This window comes from Panicum hallii, chromosome 7 (assembly GCF_002211085.1).
Source record: "Panicum hallii strain FIL2 chromosome 7, PHallii_v3.1, whole genome shotgun sequence".
NCBI classification, from domain to species: Eukaryota; Viridiplantae; Streptophyta; class Magnoliopsida; order Poales; family Poaceae; genus Panicum; species Panicum hallii.
The window spans coordinates 33757855-33776621 of NC_038048.1; the positions used below are offsets into that span (position 1 = coordinate 33757855).

Sequence of the window (18767 nt, forward strand, 5' to 3'; positions counted from 1 at the left end):
GGTGCCAACGCTGATTAAACTTTTTCTACCCTTCGGCGCAGCAAAGGTGCGACAAGAAACCGCGAGACGTACCCGTACGGCACACATCCAGGATAGGCAAACCCTGCACTGTTCTGTTGCTAGTATACCTATCATCTTTAGGCAAACGGCTGCCACTAACTATGTTTTCTTGGGACCGAAAATATTTCCTTACTACTAATTTCCGATGGTCCCTCGCCCATGTGGACCTAACCATTTTTTTCAGAAAACCATCTGGTCTGGCCCGCCTGCTGCAGATTCCCCCAACCGGACAAAGGCCCACACCCACCTGCACACGCATCACCATCGCCATCACGTCAGGGTCACCGCCTCATGGGACTGACCGGACGGGAGAGCAGAGGACCCCGAGTGATTGACGATCCGCGGGGCCCGCCCGGAAACGGCCAGACGAGGAGACGAAAGGTACCCGAGATTCGTCCGCAAGCCGTGCGGACCCTCGATTACCCTCTCAACCAAAAGCTGGTTCCCGCGAATCCGGGGAGAGCGCCCCGCGAAGCGAAGCCAGCCTAGGCCGGCGGCCGGCCGTCGCCGGTCGCTGATCGTCCACGGCTGCCGCGAACGGGATCGGAGAAGCACACGCGGCAACTGCAGCCACCGGCCGGCCGGCGCTCGTCGATCGTGGCCTGGCGGTCGAAGCGACGGCGCTGGGTTGATCTGGTCCGCACTGCACGCGTCCGGCGGCCGGTCGTCGCATCCACACGCCTGCACACGGCGACGGAACCGGCGTTGTGGCAGCGTTGGCGCGCGCGTGGACCAAGCCCGGCCGGGGTCTCCCGCTCTTGCCGTCTCGCGATCATCGGCGCGGGCCAGCGGAACGGTACTCTTGCTCGTACAGATAGACAGCGCCATGAATGGAAGCAGTCGTCGACCTGGCGCTGCCAGGATAGACGACGGATCGTCGCTAGGGCTAGGTTTCTTGGTGGCGCATCGCCATTACCGGGGGACCATCTAAAAAAGCTCCAGCACCTCCAAGCACGGCGATCTCGATCGATCGGGCGCTTCAATTTCCACAGGTTCCAGATCTTGGGGCGTTTATTTTATCAGTAACAGTGCTCGCTCCTGTTTGTTTTGATGGCTTCCATTTGATCCAAAACCTATTCAATACTCCTGTCCCGTCGTTCCCTGCACGACAGACGCCAGAAGAGAGCGGCGTGCGTGACCCAGCACTGTCCTGCGGTTGCTGCACAGTGCAGCGGCGGCACCTTATTGGTATGTGCTGGGTGCCCCATGTCTCGCGCGCCGAGGGCACTTTCATTCGTTGTTGTCCCTCCCAGTCAATTCATCGCTGCCCGACGAATGGATCAATGCGATGGTCCGAAGACGCGAAAGGACACGCCCATGTGTGCGGCAGATTGATCCTGTCCAGCACCATCATTGTGTACGTGCTCCATCATGTGTGCTCCCTTTTTTGCAATGGAGTGGCAAAACTAGGGCAGCTGCAGTGTTTGATTTCTTGGTTAAACTAATAAGGAAATGGTGCAAAAAGGAAGCTCCGGGGGATAGGGTAAACGTGTACGTAGTTAAAAGTCAGTCAATGACCCAGCTGGCGTTGATCGCAGACATGTCCAAAGGGCAACCGCTCACATGCCCATCATCAGCTTGTTGGTTTCCGGGTCTTTCCCACGGTACCATACACATGCATGGGCATCGCATCGAAGTGTCGGAAAAAACAAAAGGCTCCCGGCCGTTCCTTGCGCAAATAGCAAAGCCATCTGCTCCCGCAGATGCTGCTGGCTGCTGCTTTCTCCAGCTGCAAGGCGCGCACGACGTGGCCCAGTGGCGGATCCAGGAGCCGGACATGTAACGCGGCCCGCACGGAGCCCTGCCCGGCCTGATGGCCAAGTAGCAAGTAGCCAGCGAGCATGCTGTTGAATCGCAGCACGCGGATCCATAGTTTAGGAGCCCGATCATCATTCAGGCGTCGTGCTTAGCTTCACACGGACCGATGGCGCTAGGTGGCCACACTGATCTCTTACCATCTGGCGACGACGAGCGCAACGGATCAGCGTGATGATCCGGCCACTGTGTCGTGCGTCGCGTACCTGTGCTACCCGGCGTTTCATTGATCTGTCCTTGTAGCAGGACGACACAGTGTAGACGGCGTTGTCTTTAGCTCATGGCCCACTGCTAATGTGCAGGATGATCAATTAATGATGGTGCACAATCCAACCCGGCCTTGGGGTGCACAGTATACACTCTATCTTTTTTTTTTCCTTCCTTTCCTACTAGAATCCGAGAGAAAATGCTCGAGATGCAATCCTTTATTTTATGTAGCAAAGTCCAACCTCCTTTTGGTCAACGAACCCGGTGCCACGTCGAATAATCTGCGTGTTATGGACTTTGATTTGAGGTAGCGTGCGTAGCATATAAATTTTCAAGGACGGAAGGTGCCATTTCCAAGTCGACCTGAGGAGCAATTTGAATATAAAAATTATGTATTTTTTTAATACTTTCCCCGGTGTGCTTTCCCCTGCCCACGTACGTAGATCCTCAATCCGGATGACCTCACTTGACTAGTGGATGGTTACTCTGCTGTTAGCATGCATGCACGCATGTGGCGTGCACTTGAAACAGACAATCAGTTTCGTCCTTTATTTGCCTAGCTAGCTATTATTCTATCACAGCAACCCCGTGAGCTGCCGGTCCCCAATCCAATCTGCTCCTACTGCACGCGCCCGCTCCTGTATTTGCTGCTACCGTATTACGGTGGGTTTGGCAAAGCTTCCAGAGCTGATTGTCGGCTGAATCCATTCAGCCGGAGCTGCTAAGCAGTCTTTTAAAAGGAAATGATTATCTGCTGATTCTGTGAAGTGATACTCTGGAATGAACTAAGAGGTTAGAAGCTAGAAAAAGTAGCTCTCCTGATTACGTGAACCATCCTGATTTTGAAAGTTTATGCTAGAGAATCAAAGAGAATTACTTTCAGCCAGAGAATTACCTCTTTCAGAGAATCAGTTCCCATAGAGAATAAGAATCAGGTAAAGCTCCACCAATCAAACCCTTAAGAAAACACCACCGCCATGTGGATTCTGGCTTAGTTGGTGCTGCTGTCTGTTTCCGCATTTTTTATGCATCCCATAAATAAAACTGCATGCATTTCTAAATCTATACTCCGATCCGCATCGACCACGCGAGTTTAACTTGCGCCGTGCAAATGTAGTTGTGTTGTGCAGGCAGGCATGTGTTTTGGAGCCGTCGACAATGTCATGACCAGCACGCAAGACTTTCCTTTCCGATTACTATATGGATGCCGGCACGAGGCCACCGCATGCATGCACGATTCATGGCGCTGTGCAGTGGTCGCCTGGCTCCATGAGGACACCCAGTGGCAGGAATAGTTTACGAGGCAGCTCATAGTTTAGTCCACTGTCAGTACGGTTAGCGTCAGCAATCAAGATTCAAGCAGGCAGGCACATGTGCGACAAATGATTTTGTTCGCTGTGGCTTCACATCGCGCCGTACGGATCGCAAAGCTCGCAACGGGTAGCGCGGCTGGTGTATGCCTAGAGAGCACACACACACATGGGTGGGCTCTGGCTGGGCTTGTCTGGATCATGCGCCGTTTGGTTAGCAGCCTCCTAGCGTGGCTGGGCACCGGGTGCATGCATGCAAGTTGATGCGGTACTGACAGGGGGACATGGGGCACCTAATAAGGTAGTAATCACTAACCAGCAGGGACCGAGAGGAGGGCTGCGCTTTGGGCGCCGAGCGTACGAGCATGGGGCCAAGAATGTTGAATGGATTTGGGCGTCTGGATTCGATGGCAGGAAAGATTGGCCGGATCCTTGCAGGGCGCGTGTTGGTTGATCGAGTATTCGAGTGGCTTGTTGCCTTGTTGGCTCCTTTTGCTGCGGAAGCTTTTTGGCGAGCAGTGGACGCCGTGCCGACCAACTGTAGACACCGTGCGTGGCTTTCACTGTACACACTCTTAGCTCTAACCAATAATCCCAAAATCAACGAAAATAAAGGCTGCCAAGCGTGAACTACACCATGTACGGGCAATTAAGCCGATAAGAATAACCAAAATGTGGGAGGAGGAGCAGATAACCGTGCAAGATTTAGGCTTTCCTTGAAAACGGTGCTACACTACCTGATGGAGAGGAGGTGGTTCTTCGGTTTGTTTCAGTTTAAATAGCTTAAGTTTTTCAAATCCTTATCGCACCGAACTAGTCACCCTGAGAGTGCTGCATTTCGAACAAGCCTTCAAAAAATCAATGGTTCTTCTGGAACATGTACGTTAAATACTTCGTGCAACATCTTGCAAAGCTATATGGGGTTATACGGATATTGTTACATGGTCCAAGCAATGCAAGCTAGGCGAGATGTGAACTTGCTGTCGCTAGAAAACCTGTCGGAACCGGTTGAAGATTGTACAGGTGCAACCATAATTGTTGCTTTATTAAAAAACCAATAATTGTTGCCATGCAGTAGATCCACAGGCAAGTTAGGCCCCACGCACCTACATACAGCCTGATCAGTGTCTTGGCAGTTGGCACCTATATATGGGCACAGATGAATGCCTACTGCCGCTACGCATGGCACCATACGATCGGCACGCATCTCCAAAATAGAAAAAATTGATTGGCATAGTGGGCTAGCTATTGATGACATGCCTCATCCACCATCGTTGAACAGGTAGTGTAGATCGTGTGTGAGTTGACTTTTCCTGATTCAAAAACTGCAAATTGACCACACTACAGAAAATGGATAGGGCCTGTTTAGTTTTGAGTCCGTAAACGTAAAAAAGCCGTAAACGCAAAATTTTTAAAGAATCTTGCTAATTTGAAGTACTAAATGAAGTCTATTTACAAAAGTTTTTGCATGGATGGGCTGTAAATCGCGAGACGAATCTAATGAGCCTACTTAATCCATGATTTGCAACAGTGATGCTACAGTACCATCCGCTAATTATTGCTTAATCATGGATTAATTAGCATCATTAGATTCGTCTCGTGATTTACAACCCATCCATACAAAAAGTTTTGTAAATAGACTTCATTTAGTATTTCAAATTCGTAAAATTCTTTTGCAAAAAGTTTTTTTTGCCTTTACAGCACGCAAACTAGACAGGTCCTAGATTCGCAACAAGTTCGTAAAATTCTTTTGCAAAAAGATTTTTTTGCCTTTACAGCACGCAAACTAGACAGATCCTAAATTTGCAAAAAGTTGTGTACGTAGCAGGCTAACAGCAGTATCGATTCGCAACCGTACGCCTGCTCATGATCATGAGACCTGCAGGAACATGTTTGGCAAACGATTTAATTATGCATTATTAACTCGGCAGGAAAAAAAGAAAAAAGGAAAGTGGTAACTGCTGTTGATGAGACCAGACCAGACCTTTGGGCAAAAGAAAAAAAAAGAAGAGAGAAGAGAACTGACGACACGACACGTGGACCGATCCCCAGGCTCGATCAATGTGACGGCCAGACCGTGGTATCCATCGTGCATGTGCCATCGAACTCGTGAGCTTTGAATTGCGATGAGGACCTGACGAAGTGACGGCTGTGGCATAAAAACACACTGCATGTGCATGCTGCATAGCAGTGAGGTTGAGGACTTGAGGGAGCTGTTGCGGTGCCGTGGCGGCAAGGCAGAGAGGACCGACGGAACCGTTCCAGAAAACCTTCCAGGCACCTTCCCCTTCCACAGCTCACCGTTTGGACTTGGTGAAAACAATGCCGCTATTCGATCTCGAGTCGACAACGAACGCGGCACGCATCTTCCGGCCGCAATGGTGGAAATGTGTACGTACAGCACGCTCAGTTCACCTCACCTGCCCCTCGTGGAAGCACTTGCGTCGTCGTCTCTGAACGGTGACAGAGCGGAACACGGTGCCCTGGTCACCGCGCTGTGCACCGCACCGCGCCGCGATTCGCTCGTGTGCACGCGATGCGCAGCCCAGTCGCCGTCGGCCCCCGTGCGGCCGGGCGAGCACATGTGACCGTGGGGTTCCATGTCCATGCAGTGGATGCGTGGATCTGCATCCTGTTCGTCTAACACCTCAACCTTTGACGCTAGATTCCGATCGAGCCCACAGCCCGATGAACAAATCTTCCAGCAGCTAAATTACACTGCAGGGTCGCAGGCGGGTGCCGATCCGCCAACGCATTGCTTGATCCGAGGACCAGCCACATGTGGATCGGCGTCGCCCGCCCTACGACGCCGCACGCAGTGCCGGCCGCGCGTCGCGCCAAGCAAAACCCGCAGCACCATCCCGGCTGCCGCGTCGGGGCGGCGGGGCCGCAGCACGGGCAGCTCAACTCGCGTGTCGCACGATGCCTCACGGTGCATGCCCCCGCAGTTGCCCAAGCTTATCACGAACGAGCTCGTCGATCTCCCTCGCCGCGAAAACAACAGGGCGGCGATGCACACGGCACTGCGTCGGTCTGCGACCAGGCGGCCAGGCGGAGAACGAATCCGGGCTGGCGTGGGCGTGGGTCCCTTCTCGCCAGACGTCTTCCCGCCGGTTCCGCGTCGGCCCCCGCCGCCTGGCCCTTCTCCCTTCTTTTTTCCGTTCCTTGTTCCCATGAGAACGACTGAAAGAGACCGAAAGAGGAAGACCGAAAGAGGAAGAGACGGCGGCGCGTACCCGCGTGGGGTCCCTATACGGCTTCCACATGATGGATAAGCAATCCATCTTCCAGCCTATTAGACCCACTACACCATCTTTCTCTGCTCCACGCGCCACCACCGCCCTTCGTCTCGCTGCCACCGGCGAGGCTCGCCCTCCCTCCTTCCTCCTCCTCCCCTCCGCCGTTCGCCCCGCCACCACCGCCGCCTTCTAGACCGCACCCTCCGTCCACCCGCCGCCGACGCATCCCCGCCCTCCCTAACCTCTTCGTCACCACGCCCCCGCCCGGGACCTAGCCCGGCCGCCGGCAACCACCACCCCTGCCGGCGACGCTCCGTCGCTTCGACGCCCGCCCACACACCACCATCCACCCGGTTCTACGGGACTGTGCACATAGCATATATTTTATAAGATAAGAGATGGAACATGGCCCACGCCATACATCTGTTGCAAATACCCATAACTTATAAAACTAATCGGAGATAGTAGGAAACTATCCGAAAAATACTCGGGTAGGACTCCTGAACTTGTATCCGACTAGGACTTCCACGTAACCCTGTTCCACCAGACTATATAAGGTGGACAGGGACCCCCTCCAAACAGAAGATCACCCGATCACCACCTAAGGCAATACAAATTACACAGGACGTAGGGTATTACACTCTCGGCGGTCGAATCTGTCTAAACTTTGTATCTTTTGCACATTCAAGTTCCTGATCTCGGCGACACCTTACCTACAAACTCAACACCTCAGGGGTATACCTCGGTGGGCATGGCGGTAAAACACCGACACCCACCTCTTGTCGATTCCTCCCCCCCCCCCCGACCTTCTCTTCTAAAGCCGGCGACAATTGGAGCTCCTATGCACCGGCAACCCTGAAACCCTAACCTCGCCGCCGGCCTCAACCACCAGCTCGGCCGGCGGCGACATCGGCCGCTCCCCCTACCTCCCACCCCTCGCCTGCGGCTGGTCCACCCCCCTACCTTGCCGGTGCACGCGTAGCGGAGGCTGGAGGAAGAAGACAGGACGAAGGAAGGAGATAGGCGCGAGCGGCGGCGGCTAGAGGAAAGAGATCGTGCGGCCCCCATGGACCGCACGAATCTCAAATATTAGAAGGTGGATGGTTTTTCTACCTTTCGAAAGATGTATAGGATTGGCAACACGCGTATGCAGGGGCTTTCGGGAAGTCGCCGCTCAACAGGAGCCCCGTGGGGCCCAAAGCTGTTGGAGGATTTCTCCAACCGGGTGGCGGAGTGCACCCGTCTAATCCTAGTTAAGTATGAGTTTGGAGGAAAATCAAGGAATGCTAGATCAAAAGGCATATAAACACGGAAAGCACACAAGGGTTTAGAGTGGTTCAGGCCGCCGGAGCGTAAAACCCTACTTCCACTGTGAGATGTATTGCCTGAGCTTGCGAAACTTGTGTGTTCGTGGAACTTGAGAGCTTGGGAAGCTTGAGATCTTGTGTTCCATCGTGCGCGCTCTCCCTTTTATAGGCTCAAGAGGAGCGCGTACACTGAGCGGCGTCCCGACAGGTGGACCCGGAGACATATTAAATAACGTACACATCGGAGCCTTAAATGCCACAGATTCGGAAATCTTCCTCTTCGGACCCAGTGCGTATCCTCTACCAGGGTATGGTCATGTGCCATCTCGCTAGCATAGGGTCTGCTGTCAGTGACATGCGTAGTAGGATCAGTTCCCGTTGACAGGCGAAGGGGATATGTCGACCTGCCGTGATGTAGCCTCCGCGCACTGTAGCAGCGCACGCCGCAGCCCTCCTGCAGCAGGTCATAATAACCCTTCGCTCACGCGCGCGGCGCTGTGATGTGACTGCACGCTCTTCGCCTGCGCGGTGCGGTGATGCGACGCGCCGCCTCGGTAACTGGCGGACTTACCGTGGTGTCAGCATACCTGCCCAACGTGTTAGTGGGCAGCTCATACCCTATCTCGGGCACGCACACCCCAACTACTCGCATTAAATATGGTAGTTGGACTGGCTTCACGTAGAAAGCTGGCTGCCACCGAACACGTGGCGGTACTGGTTTAGCGGCCGCTCCCCAGGGGCACGTGGCGGCACCGGACCTCCCTTCCCACTGGGGAGGAGGTCCGGTGCCGCCATGGCTGGCACAGGCATCCAGGCCCCCTGTGGGTCCGGATTCCACACGTAGGGGTCCAAGACCACCCCGCGGTGGTTCGGGCCCGCAGTAGCCGTTCTTGGGGATCTTGTCCTCGTAGGCACGTGGAGGCATCGGTCCTGCTAGAGCGTGGGGGAGGTCCGGAGACCGTATCTGTAGTTGTCAGGCCCGGGTCGTACGCCCTGTCACCCAAAGGCTTAGGGCGAGGTTACAGATAAGCTCGCACCCCTCGGGCTGGACACACTGGTAGGACGTACCGACAAAAGCCTCTGTCATTTGTGGCGGGCCGGGCTCATGAAAAGTAAACCGTATCCGTTGCCGCTCAAGCATGGATCGAAAAAGAAGAAGAAGAAAAGAACGCAAAAGATGTCAGCAATAAATAAAATGGTGCTACCGTATTTGACACGGAAAAAGCTCGTATGAACATCCGTCTCTGAACTCAGCCACACACGCATATCCGATCCTCGCCATTTCTCCGATTGACTAGGGTTATCATGCCGGCGACGGCACACATTTCGCTTTCCCAGTTGTAACGCCGGGGAAAAACTCAGCAATCTAGACAGTGACAAAAGGGCTCTCTGAAAAGAAAACAACATCAATCCACGCAGGTCACGTTTGAGGTAGACCCCCAGTTGTTCTCTTCGACTTTAATCGAGCCACCGCGCACGGGGACGGTCGACGCGGACGTGCAGCCGTGCAGGGCACGGGCAAGGAGAACGCCGCGACCGGCGGCGCGGCAGCAGGTACCCATCGACGGCGACACGATGCGTCCTCCCGGCCGCGTCCGTCACCCTTTGTTCGCCGGCCGATCCCTCTCGTCGCATCACCCAGCAAGCAAGCAATTATCGTCGCATCCGTCCAGGCAGGCAGATGCCCCCGTCCAAGCGCGCGTCCTGCTTATCCTGCCCGATCGATTCGCCTCGACGCCGACTACACGACCGAGCATCGAGTTCGGCATTGACGGGTCATGGCCCCGCCCCGTGCCTTTCCGCGTAACTGCTAACAGGAACGCATGTGATCCCGCCATGCGCCCTGGCCCTGCTCGCTTTGCTTGCCGGCCGGGGCACGGGGCTCCGTCCAGCGAGACTGGTCGGGGAAGGAAAGGAACAGTCCCCTCCCCGTATCGCGGCGTGGCTGTTCGTAGGTCGCTGCGCGGCGTCGGGTGCCCACGCCCGGCGTGTCGGAGCCGGCCGGTCCCGGCGTCGTCGACGTCGCACATGGCCTCTGGAAAGACTCGAGGAAGAGCTAGCTAGCATCCGATCCCACGCACCCCCCGTGTCGGTTGCGTCCATTGCATCTCGCCTGTCACGACAGTGGGCAGCTAGCAGAGCAGCTGGGAGCGCACGTCGAACCGTGACGAGTCAATGTAATAGCAGTACTGGTCAGTCACAACGCTAATAGTAGTAGCTACCATTAGAACAGGGGAAGGCCGTGGGCGAGCCGTTCAATGAGCCGAGACGCCGCACGCACCATGGGATTTATCGCCGGTCACGGTCGTGTCCGTGTCGCGACAGCTAGCGCGGCGAGCCTGACTCGGCGGCGCTGGAGGCCGGGGCACGCCACCGGGCGCGGCTCGGCCCGGATCCCGCGCGCGCGTCCTCGTCGGCGGCCGGTAGACGACGCCGACGGGATGGCCGGATGAGAGCATTCATGCGCGCCGCGGACATCCGTGTTGCTTTCGCCTTTTTGCACTGGCTGAAAAGGAGAACGAGCAAAGCGCGCCGCGGATGTCCGTGTTGCTTTCGCCGGCGATCCGACCTGGCGCGCGCCACTTGCCGCCGGTGGCCGGCTGGCCGCGACGCGCCGGTTGTCTCGCTTAATGCGGCGAGCGCTACGAGACGGGGATAGATCGATGAGGATGGGCTGATAGGGGCGCTACCTGAAGTGCGCTGACCTGTCGTGCGACGCGCCACTCGTTCCCTATAGGAATAGGAGTACCGAGTACAGGAGGCAGGAGAAGAGGTCCCGGTCATTTCTGGGTCAGTAACTGCACCTAACCGGCGGATCGATCGCGAGAACAGTTGATGCAAGCCAAGATTCATCAACTTTGCCAGAGGGGGCAACGAGATCCCGTTCCCACACGGTAATTTCCCGGGGCAGTGGTGGTATCCGACGTGCAAAGACGCACAGCCATGCACACCGTCACCAGCCACCTCACTTTCACTTTATCTGTCTGCTGTCTCTCTCACCCAGAAAATTGTGCGAGAGAAAAAAAAACAGTTCCCAACAGACGTTAATGCCGTACTACGTAGGTCCGGCAGCAGCCTGCAGGAAGTGGCTTTTCAGGCTCGGGGATGCTGCCTGGCCAATGCGCCACGACTTTCACTGCTGCCACCAGTGGCCACGCTGCCGCTGGACGGAAGATGCATGATGCATGCACATGAGTTGTTGCCCCCCACCCACCCTCTCCATTTCGGTGAATCCGCTGCCGGCGTGCGTCGTGGCCGCTTCGCACGTCGACCACTGTGCGGCCGGCGGGCTAACCGGACCTGCCGCCAGCACAGTGCAAGCGCATCAGCCGATCGGATCGACCGACCCGTGCTTGCAAGCGGCGCGCCCACTGTAGCTGGGTGTGTCTCCTTCCCTTGAGATCGCTTCCCGGTTCTCCGCTGGCTTGCTGGCCCCGCAGCACAGTGCACTACTGCACAACCCCTAACCTCAACCCTGCCGTGGAGCCGGTGGGGCCAGTCCGTGCGGCCATCAATCCCAGCAGCAGCTAGCCGGCCGCATGATGATGGCGCACAGTGGCAGGGAGCATCAGAAGCAGCGACACCCCCTGCCGCATCGCCAGGCTAGCCCGTAGCGCGATAGGGCGGGTGAGGCAGAGGCAAGCCTGACTGCTCCCCACAATCCTGGGCCTGCTGCGCGCACCTGCAGCTGCAGGGCGCAGAAAAAGTGAAAAGAGGAGTACAACCAGCGGCAGGCAGCCGCAGCGAGGGACCAGGCTGACCGAGCCAGTAGTGGGTGGATTGATGGATGGGCGTCGATGCAGGGCGGTCGGCAGCGGCAGCACGATCCGTGGGACGGGACTGTGCGCGGGGGTGGCAGGGATCTGCAGTAGCTGGCTGGCTGCCTTGCCCAGTTGCCTGCCGTGCCATATGCGCGGTCGCTCTCCGCCCCTGCTGCGACGCCAGGGCACCTCGAAAGGTGCTGGGCGGGGTACGGATAATCACTCCAAAAAGGCAGGCCTACGAGAGAGAGAGAGCTGAGGAGGACGACTGGCGATGGCGGGCAGCCGCCGTGTGGCCCCACCGTCTGTGAGCTTTCATGGTTGCCGTCCCGCGATCCTGGCCCCACCTGCATCGCTGGACGCCACGTCAGGTCAGACACGTAGCATCTACTGAGCTACCACTGGAAACCCACGTCACGTCATGCTCGGTTAGCCACCCGAAGGATATGTACAGGATAGCTTGCATTGCCACGCCATGCTAGCTTGTACTGTATCACGGAGCAACCGAACAGCCCTCTAAAACTCGAAACATCTAAACTTTAAAGATCCGGTACCGAACAGCCCTCTAATTCAGCCTCTAATAAGACTGCGATTCTTTAGAGGGGGGGAGTACTTTAAAAATTTTAGAGGGCTCTAATAGCAAACGAACACACCCTGAGTAATACGAGAGAAAAAACAAAAAAACCACTCTATGTGGACCCCACCAGTGAAAATTTGAGCGAGAGCAAAGCAAAGGAGTCAACCGCATTTGTACCATTAGTTAGTGCCCTAGCGAGGACTGCCACGTGGACCAATAAAAACCAAGTTGGCCATCACTGATGACTAATGAGGCAACAATTCAAGTCCATATCTTTAAGCTTCATGGTGAAGTTCAAAGAGAAACCGAGCAAAAGGAAAAAGAAAGAAGCAATATGCTATGGTCGGTTTGAATTACATAAAGAATATCGTTAATATACCAAAACCAAAAAAAAGCACAAGACTTTGATTTGGTAAAAAATAATAAATCAATCTGCTTAACATATTGGTAAGTTCTGATGCTGCCAAATGCTAACTCAGGCGCACGGGTTAAAGAATTCATTATCTTTATACGCGGAATAAGAGAGTTGCAGGAATGTGGATGCAGAGGAGCTACTACTCTATGTTGCCAGCTGTTACCGAGCCATAAAGGGAAGCAGCATTAAGCCAGTCCCAATAAAAGTTTCACGATTTCATACAAAATTTTATGATATTAAATTCTATATTATATTATCAATTTTGTTGACATGCTGAGGAGAGAGAATGAGAAAGTTTTATAGAATGAGAGAATCAGTCGGCACAATCTCGATAATTATAGTATGAAACTGTGCACTGGAACTGGTCTTATACAACCGTGGTTGCCAGTTTAGAACACGGCCAGGTATTTTCATATTTGGTGATATTTGGTGTTATGACTGCGTTCGACCGTGTTGGCTGTTTATTGCTTTCACAAGTATATCAAGACTACTTTATACACTTATTAGACGTATAATAGGGGGCGAAGAAGTGGAACAACGGTCACAACTCACACTAGATCTTCTACTTAACTGAAGACTTCCGTTTGAGATTCTCCTGTAACTTTCACGAGTTATTACACAATGTGATCCAGTCCGTGTCTGTCTGATTAAAGTATAACGTTTACAACAAGCTAATTAGTTTCAAATTAAACAAATTAATTAGTCTTAAATCTCATATATTTATAGAGACGGTAGTGTCTGACAAACTCAACATTGTCGTACAAAATCAGGCCCTTAAAAGCACATAAATCTTACCCTGCAGCTGACTGAAAAGCTTACTCGGAGTAAGGATGCTCGGCGAGAGCAGCTTATTTCACGTGCTCGTGTAGAAATCAGCCCACTGTGTGTTCGTAATTTGGTACCACCAGCCATTTCAATGCCCCTGGACCCTGCTCTCCGTGCGCGACGTCGAGACGCACCGCCCGCTCGATGCCAGCAGCAGTCGCAACTGCCTCGCCCTCGGCCTCGCAGCAGCACCGCGGCATGGTATTCCGTGGACTGCACTGCACGCGCCTTTACTCGAGCAGGCCCGGCGCCGTCCGTTCGGGAGGGACGACGGATGCGCGGCGATGCGGTCCTACCACGGGGCCGCCGGGGCCCCTGACCACGGCCGGCCAGAGCCGTGCATGCCCCTGCGCGCGCGCTGCCGAGGCCGAGAGCAACGCTGGCTGGCCAGCGGTGGCTACCCTGCTCACGGCGCGCATTGCCGTGTCCCTGTGTTGGCTCTGGTCCCCCCACCGCCCGTTGCCGCTGGACCGTAGCGCGGCCGTCGCGTCCGCAGAGCTAGCTAGCTGTTCCTGTTCTGATCCCCATCCCACGGCGCGGTCCATCATCGTCCATGTCACGGCCACTGCCGCGCGCCACAGGGCCAGCACGTACGTGCGGGCGCTGTGCGCGCACCGGGACAGAGCAGGGACATCAATAGGCCCGTGTCAAGGCACTGTACCCAAACACCTAATCTAGCTCGCACCTTTCCTATAGCTGGCTCTAGGTGCTCGTACGCGTCGGATCGGCGCCACCGTGCATCGCCCAGGCATGCACACACAACGCAACGCACCCATGTGACACCCGCCAGCGGACTGTGCACGGGATGGGGAGATTGGGAGGTCAGCCATGTCAGGCCGTCTTCGTAGCCTACAGCATCCGATGGCCACGCCCTGCTCGTGCCACCCACCGCGAGCCGTACGCGCGCCAGTGGCGCGTGTCCCGCGGCGCGTGCATGCATGGCCACGGCATGGGCGCGCGCGTCCGGCCCGTCGACGATCGGCCGGCCCGGCTCCAGCTCCAGCTCCATGATGGCGCGCCGCGTCCGATTCGTGCTGGACGGCACCGTTGTCGGGGGCACTGCGCTGGCTCCATGCATGCATGCGAGCATGATCGATGGCGGTGGCAGTACCCGTACCACGCCTGTCTGAGCGCGCGCACTGTGCCACGGATCCGTCGTCGTGCGCGCTACTGTTGCCGATTGGCGCGGTAGGCTGGCCGGCGGGTGACGACGACGCCGGCACCGTAGCTGCTGGCCCCGGCGCACCGTAGCTGACGATCACGCTCCGCGTTATGGGCGGGATCGCGACCGGCCCGGCCGGGGACCCTCGACAGGGTACGAGCACATGGCAATGGCGGCCGTCGTGCGCGGTGGTAATTGAGATGCCGAGACGAACAAGGGCCAATGGGGGGCAGGGAGGTTGGAAATATGTGCGCGTACGCGCCTTAACTCGCGGCGACGCGACGGGATGCCTGTTGGGAGCAGTTTTACTACCCATGTCTGTCCGTGGACCGTGGTCCTGACCCCCCGGATGGCCGGGAGCGCCGAGCGCGCGCGGCGGGGCACGGCCGGCAGCGCGGGGCCGGTGCTGCGGCAGCGGCCGGGCGGTGGCGGCACGCGCGCGCGCGCGGTAGGCCGGCCATTACTGCCGGTTAGTCAGGGTAGTCACGCTCTTCCCGTTTGCGAGAGGTTAATGCGCGCGTGACCCGGGTTCACTGCGCTGCGCGCGCGGCCGCATGCCGCGGCTCCACCGCCAACTGCGCGCCCGCGCCCGGCGGTGGCAGGTGGCCGGACCGCGGGGACGGTATACGGACGCGTACGTACGCAGGCGCGCGCGCGCGGTTGCCGACTGCGCAAGAGCACCGGCATTACCTGCGTGGACCGTGGTGGGTGGTAGCTAGTCCGACCCGTGTCGCGCCGCGGCAGGTGGTCCAGCCGGCCCCGTCCGCCGGGGGGCGCGCCTTCAAGGGCGCGAGGACAAGCGCGCCGGCGTCTGCCGTGGGGACGGGGCACGTACGGCTTGACCCTGGCTGCGCGGCGCGATAGATGGCGCGCCACCGCTCGCCGTCTCGTATCGACGCAGCGACGCCACGGCCGCGAGTTAAAAAATAAATAGATAAACGGCGGTGGTCGCCGCCGCAGGGGAGCGGTAAACGGAGGTGGCTACCCGACCCACGCATCCAACTGCGGCCGGTCTGTCTCGTACTGCTCCAACTGAGCACCGTTAGCTTAAGTTAATTAATTATTACTCTTTCCGTGTAACTCCCCGACTAGGGCGTGCAGATCGTGCGGCACCAGCAGCACGCGGGGCAGGGAAAGCAGACCGAGCAGATCCGGGTCTGCAGGGCATCATGGTCACGCACTTGGCGTTCCGGGGGGCGTATTCAAAACCGAACCCCCCGGTCAGCCGAGCACCGGATGGCGCGGCCCATTCAATGGCGCCCGACTCTTTGGTTCCACCTCCCTGCGAGGGGTAGGTTCGCGCCGGCTATCTAGGCACGGCGTCCGTGCATTGTGGCGTTGAACAGGCACGGCGCCTAAAAATACTCCTGCATGCTGCGAATGCTCATGTTGGCGTGGATCCGAGTACTCTGTTTTTTTTTTCCTTCGCGGAAATGACAGGAAACCGTAGCCGAAGGCAAGGACAAGAACAGAGGAAGAGACAAAGCACGTCAAGCTCCTGGAGGCCGGTAGGCCACCCTTTGCATGCTGGCCCACGCGACGCACCGCCACCTCCTCCTCCTCCTCCTCCTCCCACCAGGCCCCGCACTCTACTCCACGCCTCGCATCACCGTCACGCCACCCAGCGAATCAACAAGATCATTGGAAGAGAGAGAGAGAAACACCCGTGGCAGAGAAAGAAGAAAAAGAAAGCGTCGCGCGGACAAAGGCGAGCGCGGGGATAAAAGAAAAGAATCGGTTCCAGCGTCAGCGATCGCCATTATTAAAGGCGGGAAGAAAGAGAGGTCGCCCGCCTGCTCCCCCGGCTGCCTGGTGCCTTGGTGCCTGCCCGCCTGGCTCGGCGCTGCCCCCTCCTCCTCGTCAGGATAAACAAAAAACCGGCAGCTTTTGTCCCCTTGCAGGCCGCGCCCGCGCCCGCACCCGCAACGCCCCCGGACATCGCCGTATATATAAAGCTTCCCTCCCCACCCGTTCCCTTTCCAGTTCCCACTCCCCACGCCCCCGTCTCCCTCCCGGTGACCCTGCTGCGTCCCTGCCCCTCTCTCTCTCTCTTCCCGGCCTCTCCTCGCCAGCACGAGGGCGGTGGCGATGGCCGTCCAGGCGCAGCACCTCCTCTCCCACGCCTTCCTCCCCCACCACGACGTCCTCGGCCACCCGTTCCGGGCGCTCGAGGGCGCGGCGGTCGGCGGAGCCGGCGGCGTGTTCCTGGACGAGCTCGGCATCGCCGGCTGCGCTCCGGCGGCGGGGGCCGGCGACGCCGTGTTCGGCGGTGCGGCCCGCAGCGAGCTCACCTGCAACGGCGGCAGCGGCGGCGGCGGCGAGTACGACGACGGGCTACTCCCGAGGAAGCGCGCGCGCCTGGCGGCTGGGCTCGTGGAGTGCGGCGGCCAGCAGGGTGGCCTGGTCCTGCCCCTGGCGGCGCCTCCGCCGCAAGGCCAGGCGTTCGCCGGCGACGCGCGGACCCGAGCCGTCGGGTGCGGCCCGGCGTCCACCAGCGGCCGGGCGGCGGCCAGTGGCGTCCTGTCGCAGCTCTTCCACCAGGGCGTGGAGATCGACGCGCTCGTCCGACTCGAGGTACGGGCCCGTTCTTCATCGTCCCATGCCCTCCTCGCGATCGATCCGGCGATCGATCTGGAGTCAACCTCTGATTCGTCGTCGTGGACACGGCGTCTGACTCTCGCTCCCGTGGTTGCGCTGCAGACTGAGAGGATGCGGGTGGGGCTCCAGGAGGCGAGGCGCCGGCACGCGCGCGCGGTGGTCGCCGCCGTGGAGCGCGCCGCGGCGGGTCGGCTCCGCGCGGCCGAGACCGAGCTGGACCGCGCCCGCTGCCGTAACGCCGAGCTGGAGGAGCGGCTGCGGCAGCTGACCGCCGAGGGCCAGGCGTGGCTGGGCGTCGCCCGGGGCCACGAGGCCGTCGCCGCGGGGCTCCGCGCCACGCTCGACCAGTTCCTGCAGCAGCCCGCCTGCGGCGCCGACGATGGCGACGCGGAGGACGCGCAGTCCTGCTGCTTCGAGACCTCCCCGCAGGCCCTCGTCGCCGACGACGCGGCGTCCCGCGGCACGGCGCCGACCTGCAGGTCTTGCGGCGGCGGCGGCGCGTGCGTGCTGCTGCTCCCGTGCCGGCACCTGTGCCTGTGCCGCGCGTGCGAGCCCGCCGCCGAGGTGTGCCCCGTCTGCGCCGCCACCAAGAACGCTTCCCTCCACGTCCTGCTCTCCTGAGGAGGCTCACCCGGCGGTGCCGTTCCCTGCGTCGTGACGAGCCCGGTGTCGCCAGCATGTCACGGCACGCGAGTCACGTGACCCTGTGATGCGCGAAGCTTTTGTGGGGGGGATGCATCATGTAGTAATGCTCCAAGCTGCAGATTAGGCTAATCTGACTTTGTGACTGCTAATGGTCTCGACAGTGCTGCTAACTTTTGTTTACTGCTCATATGGCTTTTCCGCGTTCCCCTCCTTTTTAAGTAGGGTTGGGTTGTGTTAATGAGGAAATAGACCAAGTTTCGCTGGACATTGACATTATCGTCTCACTTCCGTGAATGGCTGCTCTGGTTCGAAGCATTTTACTGAATGGGTGCTCAAGAATGTGCATCCTACTGCTGGGTGAAAAACGGTGTGGTAGAGCCGAGCACGTTGCGCTCTCCTTGTCCCTCTGCCACGCACCAGTACGCCGTAAATGGGGCGTCAGTTTTTACCGCGAGGGCGCGGTGAGTTCCTCGCTTCGGCAGAGGAGGGGGGTCTGCAGAAGCCAGATCGCCGCCGTGCAGCCCGAAGCCCGTGCTGCTGCGGCATCGGCGCGCGATCCCTCGGTCCAATCGACAGTCCATGGCTGCATCAACCCCCCGGAAACGGTAGCACGCGGCAGGTCGGAAAAGTGGAGGCCTGCGATCACGTGAGCGGACGTCCGGTCAAAGTCGCACCCCCACCCGATGCGGGCTGGGAGGAGGGGAGGGGGGAGGTTATCGGGAAGGAACAAGCGCACCGGGGAGGTCGGGGGGGGGGGGGGGGCGGGGTGGGGGGGGGGGGCGCAAGCCAAGCCGACGCGATGGCGAACGCGCGCACCCACGCGTCTCCCCATGCCAGGCGGCGGCT

General features: G+C 58.2%; 1 protein-coding gene across 1 annotated transcript; it reads left to right on the forward strand.

Annotated features, from left to right (window-relative positions):
* The first annotated feature begins 16512 nt into the window (after nucleotides 1–16512).
* On the forward strand, nucleotides 16513–18197 carry LOC112900206 (BOI-related E3 ubiquitin-protein ligase 1-like). The gene is made up of 2 exons (XM_025968987.1): nucleotides 16513–17252; nucleotides 17379–18197. Exons 1-2 carry the CDS (start codon nucleotides 16767–16769, stop codon nucleotides 17895–17897), a joined length of 1005 nt encoding a protein of 334 aa, XP_025824772.1. The 5' UTR covers nucleotides 16513–16766; the 3' UTR covers nucleotides 17898–18197.
* Nucleotides 18198–18767: the final 570 nt, after the last annotated feature.

Excerpts from the sequence above, each read along its gene's own strand:
- LOC112900206 (XM_025968987.1), top strand. The coding sequence starts at position 16,767 with ATGGCCGTCCAGGCGCAGCACCTCCTCTCCCACGCCTTCCTCCCCCAC. Across the intron at positions 17,253-17,378 it reads ACGCGCTCGTCCGACTCGAG|ACTGAGAGGATGCGGGTGGG; the intron begins GTACGGGCCCGT and ends GTTGCGCTGCAG.